General features: G+C 38.9%; 2 protein-coding genes across 2 annotated transcripts in view; one reads left to right on the forward strand and one right to left on the reverse strand.

Moving 5' to 3' along the window:
* DOCK10 (dedicator of cytokinesis 10) overlaps nucleotides 1-27,910 on the forward strand; it is a 1,376,581-nt gene that overhangs the window by 609,617 nt on the left and 739,054 nt on the right. The gene's annotated exons all lie outside the window — the stretch shown is intronic.
* NYAP2 (neuronal tyrosine-phosphorylated phosphoinositide-3-kinase adaptor 2) overlaps nucleotides 1-27,910 on the reverse strand; it is a 296,478-nt gene that overhangs the window by 179,639 nt on the left and 88,929 nt on the right. The window contains exon 4 of the mRNA XM_050752152.1: nucleotides 2,702-3,003. Coding sequence (XP_050608109.1) covers nucleotides 2,702-3,003 — 302 coding nt within the window. The remainder of the gene's footprint in view (nucleotides 1-2,701; nucleotides 3,004-27,910) is intronic.

A 27,910-nucleotide genomic window follows, 5' to 3' on the forward strand; every position in this document is an offset into this window, starting at 1 on the left:
CTATTTTGTCTTCCGAAAAAATAAAGCTTGTTGAGCTGCTGCCTTCTGCTTGACAAGAAGGCATTGGGAGCCCACTATCCTTGAATAGTGAAGACATCTGAGAGAGAATTATGAGACTGTCTGCCCCAGGAACTAGCTATGAAACATCCCGAATGAATGGGAATCCCTTCTATTTTTAAGACAAGTGAATTGCCGCTCAAATTTTTCTTCTGTAGGACAGTAGTCATGATTTTCTCCATACTTTCATTCTAGGTAGCCCAGCTCCCCCTCCCCAAAGGGGGGCTTTTCTGAGGTGTGTATTTTACACTCTTTCCAGAAATGTTCCTGCCAACATGACACTGATAACACATCCCTTACTGGCTACCTTTATCCTTCTCATCTCTCTTCTGTTTTTGGGTGGATCTTTTATTTCCCTTTATACTTGAGTTATTCCTGACTGCATTCAGGCCCCCCATCTTTCAGAGATCACTTTCTTACATCAGCAATTTTCTTTTGAAAACAATCTAACATAATTTATTATGTAGTTTTCTGGCAGTAGAAATAGGAGAGTGGTGACTTCTGCACAGAGAATCACAGAAAATAAAGAGAAAGGAAAAGCACCATGTATCAAGGAAACCTAAGAACAACATTTAAAATTTACAAAAGGTAGGCATCTGGGGCCTTTTAGTATACTACTGAGCTAAGGAAACACCTATTAATACATTGTGTCTAAAAGCATCAATGTGTTACAAGCTGAAGGACTTACTGATAACTCTGAATCAAGAGAAAAAGAATCAAATGTCTAATACTCTAAGAGGGCAGAGGAATAACAGTTACACACACACACACACACACACACACACACATACACGAATGTTCATTGTAGCACTATTCATTGTAGCTGCAAAACAGAATCAATCTGAGTATTCTTCAACAAGATAATGATTAAATAAATTACTTGACTGTACATTTCTCTCTGTTAAAGTTGTTTCTTGACAAGTTGCACACCATGGAAGTCGGTTACAATCAAAGAAGTGAAAATACAAAACACAAGACTCTATGCACTATGATATCAATTTTGCAAATATGCAAACACATACATGTTATTCACATGTGTCTTAACCACATATACTTACATGCAAAGCATTTTTTTATATGTATAGTAGGAAAAACTGAAGCCACAGGAGATTTTTTTGTAGAATTTATGGACTGACTCCATCTCCAAGCATTTATTGGTATTATTCAATACGCACTGAAGATATTGGTTGTTTTTGGCTAAAGGCACCTGGCACCAATGAGAGAGAAAGGAGAGACAAGGATGATGGCAGAGACAGCACGTACCTCATAGGCATCTGACCTCATGGACTGCCTATGAGAATCTGTGGAAAGATTAGGCCAGAAGGCCAAGGGGCTTTCATGAGGGACTAGGGAGCCCATGTGACAATGAACACTGCCTAGCTGAAGAAAGGACCATGTGGCTCTCTGAGGCAAATATAACACTTGGTACCCTAGGGGCTCAGAGAAGCTTGCTGTGGAGAAAGGAGAGTCGGGCAGAAGAGAAGCTATGGGATCCGGTGGAACTCCTCTCTCAAACCGTCACTGGCAGCATTGGGAACCTTGAAGTGTTTTCCACATTTGCTATGTAAAGATCTGAATGTGCCTATGCAACGAGCTGAATGTTTGTGCTCCCCAAATTAGAATGTTGAAACCTTAATCCCATAATGATTGTATGTGGAGATAGAAAGGGAAGGAGAGCAGTGCTTTCATGAATGGGATTAGTGTCCTCCTATGAAGAGGCCAGTGAGGCCTTTCTGCCCTTTGAGGATACAAGGAGAAGCTGGCAGTCTGCAACCAGGAAGAGGGCCCCAACAGAGCTCTCAGGCTTCCAGCCTCCAGAACTGTGAGAAATAAATTGCTGTTGCTTATATGCCACACCCAGGCTATGGTGTTATGTTATAGCAGCCCCAACTGACCAAGATAGCTTGTGTCAAGGCACACTTGACACAAGTCACTGGAGTAAGGCTCCTTTCCCACCAAGGAATTCTTGGGAGTAACTCAGGGAAGCTGAGACTCTACCAAATTCAGTAAGACCTAAAGAGCTGGTGAGACCTGGTGTTAATGTGACCTAATTTATATTCATAGACCAGCAAGGAGGCTGGGATATATTTGATTTGTATGTTTCATAGCTGAGAAAAAACACAGGCAGGTAAGAGTAAAAACTGGAGATAATAAGTAGAGTTTAAGATTATAATATGCACACACACACATAAATACATAAATTCATATTCATTGGAAAGAAATTCACCAAAATGTTTAAAATGATTATTTCTCAAAGATAAGATTATAAGCTTTTTCTTGATATTTTCCTGAATTAAAATGTTCCCTTAATAATCAAATAGTAATACCTTTAATTATATAAATAGTATAAGAAAATATAACTTTTAGATATATTTCTGGACAGAATAATTTTTGAATAATTTGAAGCTTTAAAGGATGAAAAAAACTCATATATTGCCTTCCCTTTCTGAACCATCATAAATACATTCTTCTGGAAATTTGACAACACACTGATAAATAACCTTCCCTTCAATTCTTTTCTGGGACTTCAGGGTGAGAGGCAGCATTATGTGGCCCAGTGAAGAAGGCACTTGCTCCTGGGCATGCTGACGGAACATACTATCTGAAAAACATTTCTAGGTGACGTGGGCATGGCGTGTTTTACCTTCAGTCCTCTCAGGGGGTTTCCCGCTCTTACTGGCTGCAGTGCTGCTGACCGTCTCTGATGAGGTGCTCAGCTTGGTGCTGGGGTCCCGCTTGGGCTTGGGTGGTGGTTGCCTCCGTGAGCCACAGCTGCTGTCATCGTCTGTACCCCCAACTGAGTGCAGGGACTGTGATCTCACAGAAAAGCCGCTGGAACAAGGATGGGGGAGTCTGTCCTGAGGAGCAGGCATTGTCATGAATCCCATGCGGAAATGTTTGCCCACGTAACTCCCTTCGTGGCCTCGCCCTACTTCTCCACCTATGCTGTAAAAGAAAGCAAACCAAAAACCATGAAGATAAAAGGAGCCAGGATATACAAGATCACATGTGTGAGCATATTTCTAATACGGAAACTTTCAAATCTTCATTTTAGTCTGGTGAAAGGCTACCTTTTAAAACAAACTCAAGTAGCATGAAAGCATTCTAACTTTTGTGTTAAATGTTGTTTTCCCCAAAGGAAAGAAAAAATACGGCATAGAACACTTATCTTCAATCACTTTATATTTACTTTGAGGTAAATCTTCTCAGTGGCTTAAAACCGTAAACAAAAATTCCATGACAATGACTCATAGATTCCTTTCGACATGTGACTCAGTCCTAGTGGTCAGCACTTGGGACTCTTGTCCACTTCATCAAAACCATTCCTGCTTTTATCTGCTTAACATATTGGAGAAAATGAAACAAACAACAATAATAAATGTTCTGTTACCAAACACGAAAGAAAGAAAGAAAGAAAGAAAGAAAGAAAGAAAGAAAGAAAGAAAGAAAGAAAGAAAGAAAGAAAGGAAGGAAGGAAGGAAGGAAGGAAGGAAGGAAGGAAGGAAGGAAGGAAGGAAGGAAGGAAGGAAGGAAGGAAGGAGAGAGAGAAAGTGAAGGAAGGAGAAAAAAAGATAGAATGTGACTTGTGAAATAACTGTAATCAATTACTATCTGTATGGAAATATAATTATACACACTAATTTCTGTCACTGGTAAATATTTTATTGAAAATGTTTACTTCCTACATAATAGTGAAATTCACTTCTCTGTGCTGATGTAGTGTCCTGTTACATCAAGTGTATCATTTACTTATTTAAAAATTTTAAACAAACAAAAAATTTTAGTGACTCAAAAAAAAAAGAAAAAAGAAAAAAAGAAAGAAAGAAGGAAAGAAAGAAAGAGAGAGAGAAAGAAAGAAAATGAAGGAAGAGAAAGAGAAAGTGAAAAAGTGAAGGAAGGAAGGAGAAAAAAGAAAAGAGAAAGAGGGAAAAAGAGAAAGAGAAAAAGAGAAAAAAAAGAAAAAAGAAAGAAAAGAAGGAAGAGGAGAAAATGAAAGAAAGATAAGGAAAGAGAGGGAAGGAAGGAAAGAAAAGAGAAAAGAAAAGAAAGAAAAGAGGAGAGGAGAGAAAGTAAAAAGCAAAGGAGAGGAAGGGAAAGCAAAGGAGAGGAAGGGAAAGAAAAGGGGAGGGCAGGAAAAGAGAAAGGAAGGAGGGAAAGGGAAGAAGGAAGGAAGGAAGGAGGGAAAGGGAAGAAGGAGGGAAGGAGGGAAGGAAGGAAGGAAGGTAGGTAGGGGAAAGAAGGGAAGAAGAAAGGAAGAGAGGCAGAGAGGGAGGGAGAAAGGAGGGAGGGACGAGAAAATATTTGCTTAAATTGGTGAAGGTATTGTCAACCACTCTCAGTCCTCCAGAATCTTCAGTTACATTAGAAACAGTTCTACTAAGAAATCAGACACAGAATAAAACAGCAACATTGAGTAAAGAGGTGTAGTTTAAATATCATTTGATCCTGAGATTATTCTAAGCACTTCATAAATACTCAGGGTATGCAAAGTTTCCAAATGTAAGGTTCTTAAGTTTTACATAGGAAAGTTTGGACAAAAATATTAAAATATAAGAAATCCCCTCTAATTTTGAAATTCAAGCAATTATTTAGGAAATGACTCTTGGGTCTCTGTCTATGCTATTAAGTAATAATGCCTCCTTTATGAAGAGAAGGGACACAAATGTGAATGTAAACTTTTAAAAGGGAGATTTTTCTAGAGTTGCTTTTTATCTATGAAGTTATTCACCAAGAGTAAACACAACGTTTTAAAAACATCATTACAAAATATTTGACTGATTTTCTTAGATATGTTTGAATGGTAAGAAGTACCTCTGAGTATATGAAGTCTGGAAGCTTGTTGAGTCTACCTTTCCAGACATGTAAGTTTATTCAGATCTTCGTTTACTAAAACTAATTTTGGCTGGCTCTGCCTTCATAATATGATGGAATTTTATATCTTTCATATCATTACAATGTTTGTTGTAATTTTAACATTCTATTAGGAACAATAATGAGAAATGAGATTTTCTTTCCCTTCTTCAACCGGGGACTTATGACAATTACATGTCCTTTGGGGATATAGCCAGGAAGAATTTAACGAGAACATTAGATTCTTGATTCTGGCTTTTAATACCAATGATAACTTGCCTCTCAACCCAAAATGTTTTATATGTCTTTTTTTCTATTTTCAATGATATTCAGACACTAAGCACGGAGTACTATCTTTGCAATAAAAGTGGTTGGAATTTCAGTGCACTAAAAATCAACAGTATCCAGAAGCATGAATGGAGTCCAAGTGACAGCTAAGGGGCAGTGTTCACATCATAGCCGAAAGTATCCTAAGTCAGTGCAGTGTTTTTATGCTTTCTCTCTCTCTCTCTCTCTCTCTCTCTCTCTCTCTCTCTCTCTCTCTCTACTCTGTGTGTTTTAAAGAATGGCAATTAAGACATACATTAGAAGCTTATCCAAACAGAGTGGTTTGTGAAAAATGAAGAATTTGAGAAAGGATGGGGTAGTGGATGTGAGGTGCAGTCTTGGTATAAGAAGGTCTATCTTCAGTTTGTGATGATGTGGCTTTGATCTTTCTCATAGATGATATACTTGATGTAATCTAACTTTGCTTTCAATTATTTTTCATCCTAATGTCTTTTGTTCATTTCTGTTGCATCACTGCACAAAAGGTGCTTTAAGGATTTATTTAGCCAGTCATCCCATTTCTGGTAACACAGCCACCTGGGGAAATTTATGCATGTGTTAATGCACATGGGAATTTATGAGAGTTACTAAAAATAATTGTATCAGCAATTTCTCAGTTACTTTTGACCTAAATGGAGACTGAACCTTTTCCCAGACTGATAATTTACTCTGCTGTTTCATTTCAGAATTATCTTTTTTAACAGCACACAACAACTTAATCTAACTCTATTTGCTTTGGTTCATATATGGCTTTTACACACACACACACACACACACACACACACACAACCATTTCCTTCAAAAGAAATTCAATGCACTAGCAGGTGCCACTGCAAGTTTAGTTTGACCAGACTGTAAATGCAAGATGAAGAAATAGGACAAAAACTAATTTGGATGCAAAGACCATTGTTCAAGTCAAGGCTAGGGACAAACAGTAAAGGTGATGGCACATCTACGTTCAAGAGACCCGAAAAGATTATTAGTCCAAAGCAAATTGAAGATTGTGAAATGCAGCATACAAGTAGTTTCTGAATTTGCTAGGAACCTGTGGAGTTTTTTTTTAAATATACAGATTCCCAGACTCCATATGAAGGGCAATGATTGAATCATACCTGTTGAATCAGAATCTCTGTAGGTGTAGAAGATGAGTTTGTGTTTTTAAAACTATATCCAGATGTTTCAGATGTAGCTAATCCAGAACCCCCCAGAAATATTAAGAACAATAGTTAGGGCCATTAATGAGTAGATTTATCAATTAGAAGCAATCAGGAAGAGGCAAATACTAGGCAAAATATCACGAATGGGAAAACATACAACCTATTAGCCAAATCTTACTAGGTTATCCTGCAGTAACAAACAATCCCCAGTCCCTAATGTTTTTTAATGACATAGGTTTGTTTCTTGCTTGTATGAATGCACATCAACTGCAGCTCTGTTTCACGTACCTTCTTCATCCCAGGATGTAGCCCCATTGGGACTTTCTCTCCCGGCAGAGAGGGAAAAACACCAACTAACTTATGCAATGTCTCTCCTGGCTTCTGCTCAGATGTGGCTTATAATCTTCCCATCACTCTCCACTGACTAAAACGAGTCTTATGGTCAAGCTTGAGGTCAGTGGCCTGGGTACATATTCTCCTCCAATAAGAAAGTACTGCAAGTCATATGGCAACACATGGGGATGCATATTCCTTGTACAGGTAGGAGATCAAATACCTGGCAGCTGTGATGGTATGCAACTGAGATCTCTTAAGAGAGCACTTGCCATGAGGAATGAAGTTAGCTGACAAGACAACAATGATCCATTGAGTGCTTTATGTTTCCAATCCCTATAACTCTGGACTCTACACAGAGTTAAAAGGTCCAGGTCCCCAAAGAAGGCACACTCTTTTTAGAAGATACAGCAAGGGTCCCATTGAACAACAACTTAGAGCTGCCCCTTGGGCAACTTGAACACCCCTTGTGTAGTGGGTAATAGGCAAGAAGAAGCTGATCATGGTGGTGTGTACCTGTTTCCCAGACACTCTGGAGACTGAGGTGGGAGGTTTGCTTGAGCTCAGGAGTTCAGGGCTGCAATGTGTTATGATCATACCACTGCACCACTCCAGCCTGGGCGACAGAGCAAAAGCCTAGCTCTAAAACAAACAAACAAAACAGAAGAGTCGTTGCCATTGTGGAAGAGATCCTTGATCCTGGTCAGCAGGAGGTAAGGCTGCTTTTATGCAATGGGGCAGAGAGAAGTATGTGTGAAACCAAGGTAATCCACTTGGGTGCCTCTTGGTACTGTCTTGCCCAAATGTGACTTTGAAAGGTCACATGCAGCAATCCTGGCCCAGAAAGGTTATGGTTACCAGGGGCTCCAACTTCTCATGAAAGAGAGATTAGTCTCTCCACCAAGTAAGCCATTGAGACAAGTGGAAGTGCTTCCTGAAAGTGCGCTGAATTTCGGATGAATGATGGAGGAGGGAGATGATGAGAACCAGTCGTATCTCCCATACAAACTGCAGTGATGAGGACTATAGTTTATCTCCCTAACTGCACCCTTCCAAGTTTCCCCTCAGGAAGAGCCAGAAGGGAGCCAGGAGAGAACTGTTCCCCAAGCCTGCAGGAGAAGGACATCAGCTGAGTCTAGGGAGTGAACTGTGGCAGCTGTGGAGGTGTGTGACTCAGAAATCCCTCAAGAGAGGACCTTCTTTGAGGACAGCAGTCAGCTGACAGCCACCAGCGGCCATCTTCCAAATCTGGTGCAGCATTTTTGTTGAGGCTATGTTGTCCATGGGCAGCTCCTAGACAATGGATGAGCACAATGAGGTATTACACCTGGTTACTTCTTCCCAGATTTGGGCAACCTTTATAGCTGGCTTTCCCTATTGCACTGGTCAAGACCTTCCTTCCCATCACTATACCACAGTCTGATGATCTTCCTATTCAATTGCTTTTCCTCCCTCTCTCCTTTTACAGGTGCTAGACCTGTATTGTGATCTGAGGCTTGTCCTGCCTCTTCCTGCTTCCTCCTTCTTTATCTCTCACAGGCATTCTTCCCAACAAACCCCCCAGACTTCTAACTCTGTCATGGTGTCTGCTTCCTGGGAGACCTGAACTGACATACTTGGGAACACTTATACAACCTCTGGCATTCAGAAACCAAAGAAGCAGGGAAATAGAGAAGGCATCACGACAAATGGAAGACCCCAGAAATAAGGAATGCCTGTAAAAATAGGTCATTCTCCTGCTTCAGACTGAGCATTTAAATGAGGCTTGAGGATTTAGAAGCTAAATGCACTATAGGAATATTTGGCTGGAAGTGAAAGTTATGTGGGCTAAAGAAAGAGTCTTGTTGCAATAAGACTCCAACACTCAAGATAGATTAAGCCTGACACATCTCATGTTATAAAAATAAAAACAAGTTTCATAATCCTGAATTTAAACAAGTATGCTTTTTCTCATATAATGAAGGCAATGTTGTGAGATCTACTTGTGTGTTGGTTAGTTATTCCATTACAAAACACAAAGTGTAAAATATCTAAATCAAGGAGGGTTATTTTTCCAGAAGTAATTGGTGCAATATTTGTAAATATCTCCACCAAACAAGTTATTGGCTAGTAGAGAGGCCTGGATATTTGTGCACTGGAATCATGGAGTTACAGACTATCCCAGTGCCATTATTTAGCAGCCATATAACATTAGCTACTGAACCCCTGGGGCCATTTCCTTAGCTGTTTAATACTGGCATTGGCCCCATCAAACTGGTATCAAATTTACCTGATATACTGCATATGAAGCACTTAGCAGTGTGATATATAAAATGCAGTCAATAATTTTAGCCTTAAAATTCCTACATTTATTTAAGTCTTTTCTTACTGAATTTTGCTTATAGGATAATCATTTGCATTATAAGGCCATGCCTGTAAAGCATGCCATATGGTACCATGTAACCTCAGAAAACTTCACACAAAGAAAGTCAAAATAAAATCCTACATTTAACTCAAGGTATCAAGATAATCTAGGCAACTGTACCCCTCATGTTATTAACTTTCTTAAATACTTGCATCAGTTTTTCAAAGCACCTGCTGATCAGGACTGATAAAGAAAGGTACAAAACAAGCACTTCAAAATTTCTCTGACAATGCTAATCAACATGGTTTGTTCCTTGTCTTGTTGTCTCTTGAAATCCATCTGCATTAATGTTGTGTATTCCCTTATGAGAACTGCTTCCTTCCGAAGATAAACAAAATCCATGAGAAAGGTGAGCTGCTGAGGTGAGACGTCATCTTCAAAAGTGACAGGGGTGTTGTTTCTGCATGCAATTTTGAGGCAAACTTGTCAATATTTTGTAATAGAATTTTCTTTGCCAAGCACTGGGAAAAACATAATCCCACTCCAGATAGATAATGATGATGACAATGATGTAGATTGAGAGCTGGATAATGATTGATAGATAAGTAGATAAAGACATTGATCCTCTTTTATGCACATCTAGAAACTTGAGATACAAACTGAAGGGTTGCCTAGGAGTTTGCTTGCTTGAATAGTTCTTTTCTGTAGTGATACTTTGGAGCTGAGCTCAAAAACCTATCTCTGAAACTGATTCATACTCCAGTATATTTCTATCTTTGCAAACTTTGCAAACCATTTAGGATTTTTTTCTGTTACATTTTCAAAAAGATGTATTTATCTAGTATTAGGGAAAGGGCGCATTCAACCATAAGTTAAGTGGGGGAACATCTGAAAGGGAAATGATGGCAGTTACAGCTGTAAAGAAGAGGATGAGATTTGCCTGTGGGCAGGTGGGCCACTGTTACCTGTGAACTCTTGGAATCTTTCATGTGGGCATTTCACTATGAAGGAGTAGAAAGAAACTAATATTTATACTTTCTTCCTTAAAAGTATGACTTAAAAAGTTTATATTTGATGCTGCCTCCCTGTTGCCTTTTCTTTAGATGCTCAAAGCCAAATGCTTACCTAGTTCTGCCCACTGAACGTCCCCCTGGCCCATCCTACCAGAAGGATCCCTGCTCCAGTATAACGGCCTTTTCTAGGTATCAGGACCAGCTAGGTTGAGCTATGTTCATGGAAACTGGCCATCAAAAGAGCCACGAGTAACACCTCTTCCTGTCTGACAAGGAATACACCTCAACTCAATGTCAGACTTTTAAGAGAGAGGCATAATTAGTTTCATCTGCTTTGATTTTTGGCAGATGGAACTTGTCATACAATTCATCATGTTCACACACTCTTCACAGCCCCATTGGCCTTGAGTACAAATGGCTGGTCACATTCACTTACCCCCAGATTGATGAAAGCAGGCATTCTGTCTCCTTGCTCACCACGCTAGTCACTAGCACACATTTGTTTTATGAAGGGAAAAGTGAATAATGGAAGCAAGTCCCCTTTGAAGATAGCCTAATAGAAGGATTAGTTAAAAAAAAATTTGTGGACATATTTCACTTTTGCTTCCCAGGGATGCATTCTCCCTTATCTTTGCAATGGAAATTTCTGTAGGGAAGTTTTTTTTTTCTTCTCAGTCCACCATATTGCTCAGTCTCAGCCACACAAATGTTGGATCACCCTGGCCACTGTGACTATTTTAGGAACTGGCAAATGCCTCAAGGTGGTCCAATCAGATTGAACCCAGGGCACACATGAAGCTGCACTGGCCGGAAATCTGGACCTGCTTCATCATTTTTCCCATTGTGAAGGAAGATAAGTGGGACCAGGTCTCAGGCCTTGAAGAAGACCTGGCTATAACTATGTCTGCAGCTAGAATAATCCCAGAACTGTTGAGGTATGTCAACTACTAAATTCCAGTTTGTTGAAGCCATTTATATTTGGGTTTCCTGACAGATGTATTGGGAAAAGTCCTAAATGAACCAGTGTAATAATCTGCAGACAGTAGTTACTAAATAAAAGCTATTGGCTAACTTTTATGAGAAAATGCAACAGGTATCAGGGATAGACTGGGGATGATACAACATGGCAAACAAATGCATCCCACTTTATTATTTGAAGAAACCCTTCCTATTTAACACTATGAATAAAAATAATTAACTGCTTTACATGTTTTCCCTATATCTAGTTTTTAAATCAGGCAGTATACTTGGATATGAAAACTTGGCTTCGGTAAAATTAAACTGTGTTCATATTTTCTTCCAAATTGTTCACTCACCATTGCCCTTAATGTTTTCTCTGAGCCACATATGCTCATTCAAAACCATAATTTGTGGATTTTTTGCCTTAGGCTCAAACACTCATTTTCACCACTTCATATCCTCAATGATATCTATTTTCTACTTTTATGCACCTAATATTTTAACTCTCCTAGTTTTTTTCAGACATTAATTTCCTGTGTCTGGCTGTTTATTGATACTTCTTGGATATGAAGGTCAAGTGTTAAAAATGGGATTTTTACACATCTTTTTATTAACTGCTGTGATGAACTGTTACAGAAAAATAAAATAACACAAGAAATAAAAAACTGTCCTGAAGAGAAAGGACTCAGTTTCTATTAGTTCCAGATATTATATTTTAAGATGATGATATCCCCCCCTCCCCGAGACGGAGTCTTGCTGTGTCGCCCAGGCTGGAGTGCAGTGGCGCATCTCGGCTCACTGCAACTTCCACCTCTCAGGTTCAAGCAGTTCTCCTGCCTCAGCCTCCCAAGTAGCTGGGATTACAGGCTCACGCCACCATACCCAGCTAATTTTTGTATTTTTAGTAGAGATGGGGTTTCACCACGTTGGCCAGGCTGGTCTCAAACTCCTGACCTCATGATCTGCCTGCCTCGGCCTCCCAAGTGCTGGGATTACAGGCATGAGCCACTATGCCTGGCCTAAAATGATATATTTTAAACATCAAATACGTTCTTTCTCCTTGGTAGGAGATTTCACTTCTGCCAAAATTCAGTATTTTAGAATTTGAGATATGTAACTAACCAACTTATTTACTAGCTATCCAATTATAGGTAGAAGACATAGTTTATGAACTTCAATTATACTTATCTTTATAAAGAAACACTTTCCAGGGTTGTTATAAAGTAAAATGAGATAAAACATTTTAAAATAACCTATCAAGGTAGCTGATATAAGTACACGTGCTATAGACTGAACATTTATGCTCCCTGCTTCCCCCATCCCAAATGTATGTGTCGAAACCTAATCCCCAGTGTGATGGTATTTGCAGATGGAGACTTTGGAAGGTGATTAGGTCTTGGGGACAAAACCCTCTTGAATGAAATTAGGGTCCTCATTAAAGAGACCCCAGAGAGTTCTCTTACCCCTTCTATGGTGTGAGGACACAGAGAAAACAGCCGTCAACGAACCAGGGAGCAGGACCTCACCAGACACTGAATCTGCCATCAGCTCGATCTTGGACTTCCCAGCTTCCAGAACTGTGTGAAATAAATGTCTGTGGTATTTACCCTAGCAGCCTGAGTGTACTATGACAGGAGCCTGGACAAATATTAATTTACCTCCCCTTCCTTCCTGACTTATCTAACTCTGTATCAATTTTTATCTTTCCGTTCCCAGTCATCAAATAGGCGTTTTTAATAAGTCTCCACCCTGCAGCACCATGAGGGAAAACATACGCTAATCATATAAATACACTTTGTTTATTTTTGTAAGAGGGCTTCGACAGTATTGTCACATAATATACTTCCAAATCCAGATAGTAAATAAAGAGAAAAAGTCAAGGAAAAAAAGCCATAATTATCAGCAGGACATAATTATAGAGTTGCGCAAATCTATTGAATGGATTTTATGGTCATCTCTATCAAATGCCATGATACTTTAAGATTTTTATGAATGTTGGAGCTTAGGGTAATCATGGCTAGGGAGTTACGCTTGAAAAACAAGCACACAACTTATTTATCACAAAGTGCTACTGCCAAGAGTTTGAGGTTAATATTGCTGCCCGTTAATGTGATGCTTAATTATAATAAAGTAAGGAGGTTACAGAGGGAAGTAGAGAGATTTTTTTTTAACCTCTATCAAAGTTCCTTTTCTTCAGTTCTGAGTTTATAAAGAGGCAGGACAGAAATATAATGCTTATTAAAGCCAGAACAAATTCTATGGAACATCTTTAAGAGACTTATTTTTACTTAAAACATGACAAGTGCTTTTAAGATTAACATATGTTATTATCTACGGTACTTTGGAATCTAAAATTAAAACATCCCTCATTTCTATACATAAGATTCTTCTACTCCTTGAAGTGTCATGGCCTAAAGAAGAGAGGGTATATGGAAAATAAATTATGATATTCAGACTGAACTTAGAATACAGTTTACAGAAGTCCACATCGTGGGAGATCTTTTCCAAAAATTCAACCAGAGGAGGAGAAGTTCTGGAAAATATATTTTATTTGTGTCTTCAAAACTGACATAAGCTTTGAATATGGTTTGAGAACATGCCAAGTTTTTAGAAATGAGTTTAGCTAACCATATGTGGCTCATTTTTTTCAACCTAGAAGTAGAAACTAGAACTATAGAATAACATATAATGGCCTTGAACTTCCCGAGCAGAAGGCGTTAACTTAATGCTGGTTTAAAGTATAATAACTGATTTAGCTTTCTAAAGGTATAATTTTTAAGGAGGACAAAACAACTCTGTCTTGAGGCATTTATTTACTCACTATTTATTTACAGGATATCCAGGTGTCTACAGTTTGTCAGGCAGTGAACAGAGCAGAGTGCTCAGGGTCCTCAGAAAATCACAGGCTCTTGAACCCCTATGATTTCAGCACCTTGTGATCAGATGTTCTCTCAGAGGAAGTACAAGGCAGGTACAATGGAAGAACAAGTGCTGGGGCCCTAACAACCACTGAAGGACTGGGAAGCCCCAAGGGAGGAAGTGGCTTTTCAGCTGATGCAGATCATGAGTAAGACTTCATCAGATGAAGAGAGAAGTGGGGAAGACGGGGATTTGTGAGCAGGAAGTGGGGATCTAGAGAAATTGAAAAATTATGGGTATATTTGGACAAAACTTAATTGGACCTTGTCTGTCTTGTATTTCCAGTGGCTGGAACAGTGTTTGACCCAAAGGAGCAACCAATAAGTATCAATTAAATAAATGAATGTCTACGTATATGTTTGGGAATAGTTCAAGAATAACACACAGGCTTCTTAAGCGACAGGATGGATGATACCATTATTGAATGACATTCTTCTCTATTTCCTTCTTCAGTGGCCATTTTCTCAATTTATGATGGAGAAAGGAAAAGTTTGTGACTACTCATACACTATTAATTTTTGTCCCTGTTGGAACCAGTAATTTGAATGCAGAGATCAGCTTAATCCCCTTCTCACCATCTCTACTGCTCTGCTTTGGTTTAGGTGCTCATCACTTCTTGGCTAAATTAATGCAATTGCCTCTTAGCTGATCTTTCTCTACAGCGCTGGCAGATTTATCCTTCTAAATGCAGATTTGCTCATGTCACTCTCTAAATTAAAACCCTTTGATAGCTCTTCCATTTCTTTGGACTAAAAATCCAAACTTTTAAGTTATACTCATGGTCTTTTAAGGTCTGGATTCTATACCAATTCTCATCTGCAACATGTTCCCTTTCTGACCTCAAGAATTCTCTAATGGAACATGTTCCTGCCTTAACATTGCCATAGGACTCTATGCTCCTCCATGTAATAGCACTTCCTTTATCACACCCTTTAGGTGTGTTCTCTGAGTAGATCTCCTCCACTGGTCTGTGAGCTCCTTGAGACCACAGACTATGCATTGTTTGTAGCAAGTGGAAAGTGGGTAGGAATAGTGGGAAAGAGAGGAAGATGTGACCCATTAAAAACCACTAAGTAGTTTCAGAAACTTTTCTTTTTGAATTATTTTGGGATAGGTATTTTCAAACTATCATTGGAAAGAAAAATTACAATGATACTATGAGGCTTAGGTATGATTTGCTGATAATTGCTTTCACTGTTGAAACAAAAATATATATGATGGAATGCTGTTTTCAGATATCCCAATGGCCAACTTGAAAAATTGAACATACAATTCTAGCTCTATTACAAACTAGTTCTGTGACCCCAGGCACATTAATTCATTTAGTTTTTTTATTTTTATCTTCACCTCAAAGTGGAGGCTACCAATATCTCTCTGTCTCATATTGTTTTATACATTATTTACTTGCCTGAGATAACACAGTAGAAGCCTCTAAATTAATCATTATTTAACAAATCCCTGGATTAGATACCATTCTCCTTCAACTTTGTAAACATCTTAATTGACACCAATGGCATTTTGAATTCCAGAGTCAAGAGACTACTCTCTTGATTGTCCACACACCTATGATCTAGAGAGTAGATGGTATGCTTATGAGATCAGTTATGTATACTCTCAAACCTTAAGCCAGTTTGAAGTTGGACCTAGAGGGAGAACGCATGTTCCTATTAGTGAGAACTGTAAAGTCATGCCCTGGATTCGAGAAAGAGCCAAACAACTCAAATAAGTGTCAGATACCATACTCTTTAGTATAATTTCAGTATGTTTTCTTTTCTGAAAAGTTTCCTATCAGTAACACGGCAGCTAGTTACTTTCCCAGCCCAGACCATCATCTATGATACAGTATTAGATATTGACATCACCCTTGAATGCTTCCTTTTTTACTACTGTTTTAGGGTGCAAAGCTACCAAAATAGGTACCCCATTTTGCAAAATCTCTATTCTCCATAATATTGGAAGAAAGGGATTAGTATGACCCCAAACTATTTCTGGCATGAAATTTCACACCAGAAAAATGAGTTTTCTTGAAACCTGTAGCTCCCAGGTATATTGCCATATATTCATTGACCTTCTAGCATAGAGATGGTATGATTTGTCAAACAAAATCAGAAGACTGAAATTAAAAAGCTTTCACGTCAGCTCTGTCTTAAACCTACAGCATTCGCCCTTCCCAAACATTTGTAATATGTGCTTCTTCTGATACTAGTGTCTTAAGATTTAATGAAATAATGCTCTAAATTTCTTGAACAAAATGAGATCTAAAAGACTTTATAGAAAGTACCTGGAAAATGAAAATATTTGAGCACAGTGAAATGCTTCTTGCAAAATATTCTGCTGAGGTCTCAAATATTTTGCAGTTTAAAACAGAGTCATGGAGATGAAAGGGAAGAACACACCTCAGACAGATTTGGAAATCCTAGCCATGTATTTACAGAATCATTGTGAAAAATGAACTATCAAGGGAGAAAAATAAACCACTGTTTCATCTTTCATATCAATCCAAAAATAATTCAATGTCTTTCTAAATAATGAACACAACTTAAACTTACCCTTCTTAAGAATTAAGATAATTCTGCAGTTACATAATACACACCTCATAATGACTGCAAGCTTTAGGAAACCTTGGCTTTGACAAATCTGAGCCTAGTCCCTCAGAATAATACCTCAAGGTCTATTTCACTAAAACGATTGTTGCTCTCCAATGAGAGGTCCCTAGGTCTTTCTCCTCTCCATCTTTCAACTTCTCTACATTATTAACTATATTTTTTCCTCTGGTATGCTGACTCAATCTCTCAATGATTTTTCTACATATATTATTCTTTCACTTTATTCTCTATGGTATATCCTTCATTGATTATTCTCATCAGCAATCCTAAACATTTCAGACTGCTTTCTTTAGCAATACTTAGCTAATTCTTTCTCTATTTCTCTCTCTCCCTCCCTTTCTCTTTCCCTTCTACTTTTTTTCTTCTCTCTTATTCATTACATCATTCATTCATCTTTAACTCACAAACATCTGTTGATCATCTGTTTTGTGCCCAATACATTGTTAGCTGCCAGGGGTGCACCTTTGAATAAGATGGCAAAGTCTCAAAAGGAGTTCTCACCTTCTTATCACTGTTCTTAAGTCACATTCTTTGTGTATCTATTGTACTCTGGCTTCTACCACCAAAAAGTCTACCGAAATGGTTTTCTTAAAGCGGTGGCTCATGCCTGTAATCCCAGCACTTTGGGAGGCTGAGACAGGCAGATCACAAGGTCAGGAGATCAAGACCATCCTGGCTAACACTGTGAAACCCCGTCTCTACTAAAAATACAAAAAAAAAATCAGCCAGGCATAGTGGCGTGTGCCTGTAGTCCCAGTTACTAGGGAGGCTGAGACAGGAGAATGGCACGAATATGGGAGGCGGAGCTTACAAGTGAGCGGATGGCACCACTGCACTCCAGCCTGAGGGACAGAGCAAGACTCAGTCTCAACAACAACAAAAAAAAGTTACATTTTCCTTGCTAATGGCATAAACTAGAAAGTTTTCTTCATTTTTCTCTAGGTTCTTCTCAATACCTTTAGAGCCATTTTATGTCTTCTAGACTACAGCTTCTTTCTGGAATGTCCTATTTCCTTGGCTTCCTGAATACTGGCCCGTCCTGCTTTTGTATCTTTCCAATTTTTCCTACTTGGTATTTCCACTGACTTCTCTTCCTGCCCCTTCTGCTTCAGTGTAGGTAAAAGTTCTGTTTCCCCTTTTCTGATTTTTCTGTGCTTGTCTTTGACAAATACCAATTTTTAAGACTTCAATGCTATCCTGTCCACGTGATTTTCAAATCTAATATTCCATGGTTACCTGCATTCTGAGACATCTATTTGCCCTCCCAACAAAATACTGCACATTTCCAAATGGGTGTTCCTTTGACACTCAAGATTAGCATGTTCCAAACCAATGTCATCGCCGTCTCGCTTTTCCCTCTATTGAAACTTTGTCTTCAAAGCATCATTCTCTCAGTCACAGAGATCAAATGCTTCCAAGAAATTTGACACCTATATGCTTCCTGTATATACACACACTCAAACGGTCAACAAATTATTCCTCTTCTACCTAGATTTCACATCTATTCCTTATTTTCCAAACCATCTACAAGACTTTTTATGAACTTTTGGTCCCAGCTACTAAATTATATTCTTACTTGGATTATTTGTCTCAGTTTTCCCCAGCAATAATGCATTCATTGACCTAAAAAAAAAGTCCTAAAAAAGAAACGTGATCACATCAATCCTCCTCTTTAAAGTCTTCGGGATTACCCAAAATAAGAGTCCAGTTCCTCTGTAAGGAATTTAAGCTCTGCTTAATCTGGCTCAGCCTTCTTTCTTATCTTGTCATATCCACTCACATAATTCTTCTTCCCTATACTCCCCTGGGGTCTTTTCCCCTTCAAACTACATCTCCATTTGAAAAAAAAGAAATCTCAAGTTATTCAGGGCCTAAACCAATGTCACTTCTTTCTTAAACTTTCATCAATACCCTCTCTCTTGTTTAGCGAACTTCCTTTTTTATTGTCACTATTTGCCTTATATTACAGCTATTATACACAATCTTGACATTATACAATTTTTGAAGATAAAAATCAAAATGTGCATGATTCTTTATCTCCCATGGCATCTAGTATACTTGAGTGTAAAAATTAGCATGTAAATATTTATGGATTTAAATTATTTTAGACCTACATTAAAAGGAATACATAGTTAATTATATTATTTCCAAGCATATATTAAAGAGTTACAGAAGTTTGGCTTCAATAGAATGAATCTAGAAGACCAAAAGCTTTTTAAAATAGAGACTTGGCTTGAACAGAAGTGAAGAGATAAAGTGAAATACAGATAATAAGTAAGTTATGTCATCCAGAAATTTCCAACCTCTAAAGGGAACTGAGCTCAGTATCTCTAATTGAATAGTCAAGCCATACATTTTCCAGGAAGTGAAAAAATTCTATCATCTGTGTGTCTATAGAAAAAGACACTATAGATCACACACACATATGCATGTACACGTACATTGTTTCCAGACAGAAAATTTCATTTCTAACACTGCTCCTAAATCATTGTGTGACCACTAGAGAATTCATTTCCAAGTAGATTCATTCATTTATCCAATGAGGTAGTAATACCTTGCCCCATGATCCCTCAGGATATTTGTGGGATTAAAATGCAAACATAAGTAAAGGTCAGGTTTTATTCATGAAGTGTTTTTCCTATTTTAACAACAAAAAGCATTTTACAAACATTTCTATTGAACACACTACCTTGGCGAACTGATAAAGCTGAGAAACATCCTCTCTGGCATTTTTGAAGTGCATTAAAAAAGTCATGCCTTAGAGTTCTAAAAACCCAGTTTCCAGCCCTCATCCATGTAATCAGAGTGACATGTAAATGTGACTCACTAGAGACAATACTTAAGAGCCAAATACTCATGCATGGATGCATTAGTTACTCTAAATGGAGTGGCCAGTGTGCTGTCTCCATGCACAACAGGTTGCAGATCTGCTTAATGTACCCAAATGTAATAATATGATAGATTGAAATATAGATGGCAAAATTGCCCATGCAGAGGCCAGGAGCCTGGCTCCGTGTTTTCCTAGAATAGCTTTCCGGGAACAATGCACTTTCCCTGATTGGTTTTCTTCAGACAAAATAATTGAATCTAATGCTCTGTGTCAATGAAAGCACTTGGAGTATCCACTTTATGCTGTAGTCCTAAGGGGTGTCAGGGTCCAGTGTTAAACTTTGCCTTCGATCAAACCTCATCTTCTCCTACACATCTTTATTCATAACAAATTAAAAGCTATTATCACAACATATTAGCAACAGTTTTAATGCTCACTATGCACCTAAAAATAAAAAAATAATTCTCCATTACAATAGATGCAATATCTTAGTGGGCCTCATTATAGTATTTATCATCTATTATTTGTTGCACACAACAGCACAATGAGCCAGTGCTGTACAATAAAGATATACACCCCTCAGGGTTTACAGTTTAACTGAGAGTACATTTAAATTTAAGATCTACCCTATTAAAATAAAACCCTCCTGTACACATGGAAGGGGACCAGGGAAATTTAACTTCACAGCTTCCTTATTGAAAATAATTTCTTATTTACTGAAGCCTGATTCAACTTAAGGAGGACAATTAACTTAATGATTCTTTGGCAAAGGTTTTCTGTGGGGCTTTATTGTTTTTGTTTTTGTTTTTTCCATTTATAACTCATTTGTGGCCATCTGTTTCAGTTTTTTCTTAAAGAGTTTGCAAACCTTGGAAAATACAGGATTTGGATCAGGGTAGGAATCACCAAAAGATATTTTCATTGCAACCCATTTAGTTTAAAAAAAGGAGGATAAAAAATGTAAGTTGTAGGCTAATTTCGGAATGCATGAGACGCAGTGTTAAATATATACACATTCCCTGGCCACACACTTTCTTGAAATCTTCTCCCCAAAGATATTATATCTTTTTTTTTTTTCCTGTCATAGCCACCACACTCAGGGCCACAATCTGGACCTTTTGATTACCAATAACCTCATCCCCTCCATAATCTCAGTTTTAAGCATCTGTATATTTGACTACTAACACTTGTCTTTTCAGTTTGCTTCCTTTGTGTTCAACCTCAGCTCTCCTTTGACCCCCTTTTGGAGCTTTCTGTTCCTTGGTCTTGCAATCTTTTCTGTGTTTCTCAATTGCTGTAAATCTTGTCTTCCTAAATGCAGCTTAACTTTTGTGATCAATCATCTCTATCACTCCCTGGTATATACCTTCAACATGCTTATGCTTGAAGTGGTACTGTGATGAGCACAGGTGTGTCAAATGCAGAGGTCAAGATCAGTTAATTCAGGTTCACAGCAGGTGGGGCTGTCATCATTTGCAAGGATGACCTCAGCAACAAACCAGGTTTGGTCTGCAGTCTTCTCATCTATCTTCCATAGCAGTACTAGGTCAGTCTACGGAAGATACGCTTAAAGGGAGCATCAGTCTACGGAAGATATGCTTAAAGGGAACATACGCTTAAAGGGAACAAATCCTTGCAACAGCATTTGATTTTAAAATATTACATAATGTGGCAACACTACACATGTTCAATCTTATTTTCTGCTACAATAATCACCAATATCTACTTTGCTGATGGCCCCATAAAATCACAAATATCTAACTTATTAGTTAATTAATATAACTACTGAAGGCCTGTCTGTGCTAGACAGTGTGCCAGGCCCTAGTCATTCAACAAAAAACAAATTATCTCTCCCCACAAAACACAGAGATTAGGGGTAGAACCAGGTGATTAAGATTGATGCTACAAAGAAAATAGAGTGATAAGAAAGGGAAAAATAGGGAGGACCCCCTTTAGATGAGAGGATGAGTGAATAATGAATTCTTCTGATAGAATATATTCTTTCCATTTCTTTAAATCTCGCCTCATAAGATCCAGAATCAATTCATCCTCCAGTCGAGTTCAATCTATTCTCATTGACAGCTGTTTTCTAAACTTCTCTCTTTCCTAACCCTTGAGAAGTACAAATAGAATAGATTTTCTGCAAAATTCACTTCATAATGTTAAGTTTTTGGTTTTTGTTTTTGTTTTTTGGGACAGAGTCTCGCTCTGCCGCCCAGGCTAGAGTGCAGTGGCCTGATCTTGGCTCACTGCAAGCTCCGCCTCCCGGGTTCACGCCATTCTCCTGCCTCAGCCTCCCGAGTAGCTGGGACTACAGGCGCCCGCCACCTCGCCCGGCTAGTTTTTTTGTATTTTTTAGTAGAGACGGGGTTTCACGGTGTCAGCCAGGATGGTCTCGATTTCCTGACCTCGTGATCCGCCCGTCTCGGCCTCCCAAAGTGCTGGGATTACAGGCTTGAGCCACCGCGCCCGGCCAAGTTTTTGTTTTTAAATAAAGTAAAAGTCTTGGGGTGGAAAGGGAATCAGTGCTGTTTCTTATACTCAGGTTTAACCTGTATAGGTCTCAACATGGTTCTGGGCATTTACAAGAGTATTTAATAGAAAAATTGACCTACTAATAGTTTCTTGTAAATTATTAAAATAAGCACACGTGTAAACTCTATGCAATAAAATTATGTGAGCACTATTTAATTCAGCATGATAAGAAAATAAAAGTGTTTTGAATATCTTTTTGCCAAATTTAAAGAATTTGCATAAAGTTCATTCATTACTAGTTTTTACATATAAGAAACACAGACATAAGCTCTATAGTTTTTCATATCTTACATTGAACATTCTTGTGAAATCCAAGCAAACAAATCTTCCCACAAGAATGGAGGTGAAAATGCAGGTGCATTGTGTATACAAACTGCGAGCAACCACCAACCTATTCCACCTCTTTCTTTTTCCCTCTCCACTGCAATCCCCAAAGCATCATTAACAGTAAGAGTAAATAACCTTTCCATAGGCAATATCACCAAGCTTAGAAAAATTATAAAAATATCAAACCATACCTTGAGATGACAAAAGCATATGGAAGGCCTATAATCAAATAATTCCTTCTAACCTGTCTCACACTCTCTAGGATCTAATTTTCTGGAAGGAATGAAATTGTATATCTTGATATCTGATATCTTCTTTAAACAGCCAGGAGACAGGCTCTGGAGCAGAAATGAATGCCAAATGGGGATGAGAAGGTGAATCCAGCAGAACTTGTGGTAAAGCATTAGTAACTGGACCTATACAGTGAATGAGACTGGATGTGACTAAATACACATGGCAACTGATTCATTCTTGCCTTATTAAGTCATATTTGAAGTCAACCAAAGTAATACTTCCCATTTCCCTGCAGAGGTATCAAGGCTATTCACAGTAAATCAGGTGATAGAAGCCTTGATCTTGTAAATCCCCACATCCAGTTTTGTGGGGAGACATAGTCATTGAGTAATTTGTCTTGCTCAGTGAAGGACAGTGATCTATCTGTCACATTAGGGAACTGCCAGTGTTCCCACCAACTTGGATTTATAAAATATTTTTCTTCTTAAGAGCTCTTAATGCTGTCATACATTTTATGTGACGTGTTGCTACAGACACATTCCCATTTTACAAAATAACTAAGTGGTAAAGAGCATGAAACAAGAGAGAAGAGTGCAGCATTGGAGGTGAGATAAGAGGTAATTGGAAATCTCATGGTCATTGACTTGACCCATGGTCATTGTAAGAACCTTACTTTGAGTGATTCAAGAAGTCATTGGGGAGATTTTTAGTTCTGTACTGAGGTTGGATTACAATGGGTTGGCAGAGCTGCTTGTGCACGTCTTTCCAACTCTGACGTGACTTCACATTGGTAGCTTAAAATCAACCACTGTGAAATATTTCCACCACGGAAATCAGCAAATGCCACTAATGAAGTCTTTTTTCTTTTTCCCTATAAAGGTCATTGTTAAACTTTTCATCCATTTTGAATAAAATAGTGACATGGTATGAACTACATTTCAGGTTAATAACAGGAGTGGGAAGTGAGATCACAGGCTGAGAAGTCAATTAGGAAGCAGTTGCACAAATGCATGAATCCAGGTGAGAGCCACTGGTGACTTAGACCAAGGCAGTAGTGGTACAGACACTGAATTTCCTTGTCAATCTCCAGTCAGAAAAACAACTCTACCAAGTGTTTTGAGAAACTATGGAAATCCACACATTTCTGTAAAATCTCCCATTTTTCCTTATGTTGGTCACCCTGTACATGTTAGATAAAAATGACTAAGCAAACCCCCATTCATGACCCTGTATCAGCCATGCTTCTTGCTGAGGCAGTGAATGGCAACATCACTATTCACTAACGTAATCTTTGGGAATGCGTTTAAAACAGACTTTTTAAAAAACACGAAAGTTGCTACACACCAGGTGTGGTACCTCACACTTATAATCCTAGCACTTTGGGAGGCAGAGGTAGGCAGATCTCTTAAGCTCAGGAGTTTGAGACCAGCTTGGGCAACACGGCAAGACCCCCATCTTTACAATAAATACAAAAATTAGCCAGGTGGTGTGGCACACACCTATACTCCCAGCTATTTGTTGGGGCTGTGGCAGGAGGATCCTTGAAACTGGAAGGTAAGGCTGCAGTGAGCTGAGATGGTGCCACTGCACTCCAGCCTGGGTGACACAGTGAGACCCTGTCTCAAAAAAAAAATGTTGCTATAAAAGATGTTACGTCAGCAGAGCCCACTTTACTCTGGCAGGATATACTGATATAGTTTGAATCTCCCCTCTAAATCTCATGTTGAGGTGTAATTTCCAGTCTTGGATGTGGGGCCTCATAGGAGGTATTTGGATCATAGAGGCAGATCCCTAATGGCTTGGTCTTGTCCTCATAATAAATGACTTCTCATGAGATCTGGTTGTTAAAAGTATATGGCATCCTCCCCTTCTCCCTCTCTTGCTCCCTGTCTCACCATGCGATACTTCTGCCCCAATTTTGCCTTCTGCCATGAGTAAACGCTTCCTGAGGCCTCCCCAGAAGCCAAGCAAATGTCAGGGCCATGCTTGTACAACCTGCAGAACTGTGAACCAATTAAACTTCTTTTCTTTATAAATTACCCCACCTCAGGTATTTCTTTATATCAATGCAAGAATAGAGTTAGACAAACATTATGGAAGTAACACCTAAATTATCAGAGCCCTTTATATTTATACCAAATACATTTCTTACCTATGTGATAAGTTTATTACCATGTCCCTGTTTTGCAAATGAAAAGATGAATTGCAAGGAGCTTAACTAACTGGTCTGAGTTCTCATAGCTTGGAACCAACGTTGGTTTTGAAGCAGGCCCACCTATCCCCAGAGTTGTGCAGTTTTAGGACAGGACACAAGGGAATTCTTTAAAAGAAAAAAAAACATTCTAAGTGTAGTGTCTTAGGATGTAAATACACTTCTTGACAAGATGGCTTGGTTAGAACAGTGTTATCTCTGATGGTTCTGACACAGATGCTTCCTACCATCAACTGTCAAAGGAACAGTCATCAGGACACATGGGCCTTTGCTGTTCCAATCACACACCGGCCCCACGGGCTACAGGGCAGCCAACACGTGAAAGGGCACATGGATCTTCTTCTGGCCTTAAGCACTCAAGTTCAGGTCTCTGCCTTTGATCTGTTCTACCCAGGCCCTTGACTCAGCCCACACCCCTTGGATCACACCACCACTGCTGCCACCTCCTCTATACCTGCTCATCATCTCCTGGTTTCTTAGCCAGAAAGGGTATAGGTTTTTTAAGTCTTTCACTACTGGAGACTGTCCAGCCAATGCATAATGAAAATAAACTACACTAAATGGTTAAACCACAAGCTTTTACAGTCTGGAGAATCTTATTGCTTTATATGAAGGATCATGCAATCAATGACTCTTGTAGAGAGGGCAAACTTTTCTGAGATCATATCCAATCTGGAAATGTCTCCTGCCAAAAGTCAAGGCTGTTAGCATCTCTCATGACTTGAAATGTCACTAACTGCAGAGTAAAGACCCCCAGTCCAGCCCACTAGAGAGAAGCCATCTGTGGCATACAGTTTTGCAACATACGTATTGGAGGAAGGGAAATAGTACCAAGTTCTTTCCAAAGACAAACCATTGTAGTAAAAACTATAGAGATATATTTGATGAAGACTCTATATTTAAATTTAGATTTCAAGAAATTGCTGAGAAATTGCAAATTCACAGACACTTAAATTCTCTGATTTAGAATCCATAATAAAATAAAAATTTAAGATAGGTAAGGCGAGATGATAGTAGTCAACACAAAACACGATTTGTGAATAATAAAAGGTGGTAGGACCCAGAAGCCTAATGATGGAGACATAGGTTTGACAAGCAATGGGACACTTCCTCTCACCTCAACCAGGCTAAGGAATTCACTAACACTTTAAAGAGCGAGTTGTTCAAAATTTCGTTCTTGCACTGTTTTTCATATAATGTATCATTTATTGCTCATGTAATTAAGCTTAAGGTAATAAACTATAGGAAATTCCCCTTCTGTAGCCAGGAATTTAAACTTTTTTTTTTCTTTTTTGCCTTTTTAAAGTCCTGTGTCAAGAACTCTTCAGGCATTATTAGGAAGGCATATTAGACAGGCTGAATGGGATTCAGAAGACCCTAAGGCTTGTCCATCTTGGTTCCCACTCTGTCTCCATCATCTAGGGCAGTGCTTAGAATGTGAACACCTTCAGGAAATACTGGTTAAATAATGGAACAAATGAAAAATCCCATCACAGCAGTCAAGAGTGTAATGCTCCATGCAGGTGGGCAAATCTGAGAAGCAACATCTTTTAACAGCCACGACTTGTGCAACTCTACACACAAATACTCAGCAGTATTCAGGTCGTGGAAACTAATAGCAAAGTTTAAGACAATGTTTAGCAACTCTGCATTTTAGAAAAGACAAAGGTACATCTAATTTTTAATTTACATTGATTGCAATGTGTCTCATCAGGCCCCATGCCCTGTCAGGTTCCTCTCTGAGTTAGCCCTGCAGTGGCTCCCTTCTAGTTTCTGGCTTAGTAATCCTGGATTTGGATTGCCTAATCCTCTCAAGCTACATCTCTTCCTCAGTCTGCATATCATTTTCCTTACCCAGGAGACCTTGCTGTAGAACAGAAGGTGCTACTTGTAAAATTTAATTTATAAAGAGAGTCAAGCAGATATATTTACATCTACAAGGAAAATCCCCAGTCTTTCTCAAAGCTGGTCTTTCTCTTTACTTACAAAAATGCATTTTATATTGATGCTCCACAGCATCCTTCATGAAGATGCCTTGACATTTTTCTTAAAAGGATAATGATTATGAGTCTCATGTTGCTGCTAAGGGAGTCAAACAAGAGTCTTTATGTTGTAAGTAATCAAAGGAATACCTTTGGGACAACATTGCATGTGGAATGGTATAGAAGAGAACAGAATGGGATGGAAATTGAGTCTCAGAGCTAGAAGCTGCCCAAATTCCCTAGAGTATTTAGTTCAGTATTTTCTGAAGTGCTCTGACAAATTGAAGCCCCTCTAATCGGCGAGATGTGAATTAAAGGAGATTCATAGTCAAGTCAAACACAGTTCAGGCGGTTTCTTAACTGCAGATCACTTGGATGAACAATATGAGAAAGTGCATTGGGGAACATCTAAGAACTTTTCACAGTTTGCATTGTTTCTCAAACTGTTTTTCCAGGAATCTCACAGAGCTATGAACACCCTTTGGGAAATGAGCTTGTAATTCAGCAGTTCTCAAACTTGGCTATACTTTGGATCCACCCGGGGGAACTTTAAAAAATGCTGGTGCTGGAATCCATCCCCACAGAAATCTATTATTTGATCTGGGTCAAGGTTCCAGGGCGCTGATATTTGTTTAGACAATTCTCAAGGGCCTTATATTTGGCAGTTAGGGTTGAGAATCTTTGCACTGTGTGAGTTCAATCCCCACTTTCAGGATTAGGATACCCTGCTGGTTTACACATCCACATCCTAGCCATGTGACTCCAGATTACTAGAGAAAGTTGGGTATTTCAGAATATGGCAAAAGCTGGTACTTGTTTCCTCTCCCAAAGGGGAAATAAATTATTAGACTTTTAGTAAGAAAGGAAAACAGGAATCTATTATCTTATTTTATGATTAATTACCAGCTACAGGTGAATCGTAGAAAAAGGGGAGAGTGGGCACGGTGGCTCACGCCTGTAATCCCAACCATTTGGGAGGCCGAGGCAGGCAGATCACCTGAGGTCAGGAGTTCAAGACCACCCTGGCCAACATGGTGAAACCCCGTCTCTACTAAAAATACAAAAAAAGTAGCCGGGTGTGGTGGGGGGCACCTGTAATCTCAGCTACTTGGGAGGCTGAGGCAGGAGAATTGCTTGAACCCAGGAGGCAAAGATTGCAGTGAGCCAAGATGGCATCACTGTATTCCAGCCTGGGTGACAGAACAAGACTCTCTCCAAAAAAA

Source organism: Macaca thibetana, chromosome 12 (genome assembly GCF_024542745.1).
Source record: "Macaca thibetana thibetana isolate TM-01 chromosome 12, ASM2454274v1, whole genome shotgun sequence".
Classification (NCBI taxonomy): Eukaryota; Metazoa; Chordata; class Mammalia; order Primates; family Cercopithecidae; genus Macaca; species Macaca thibetana.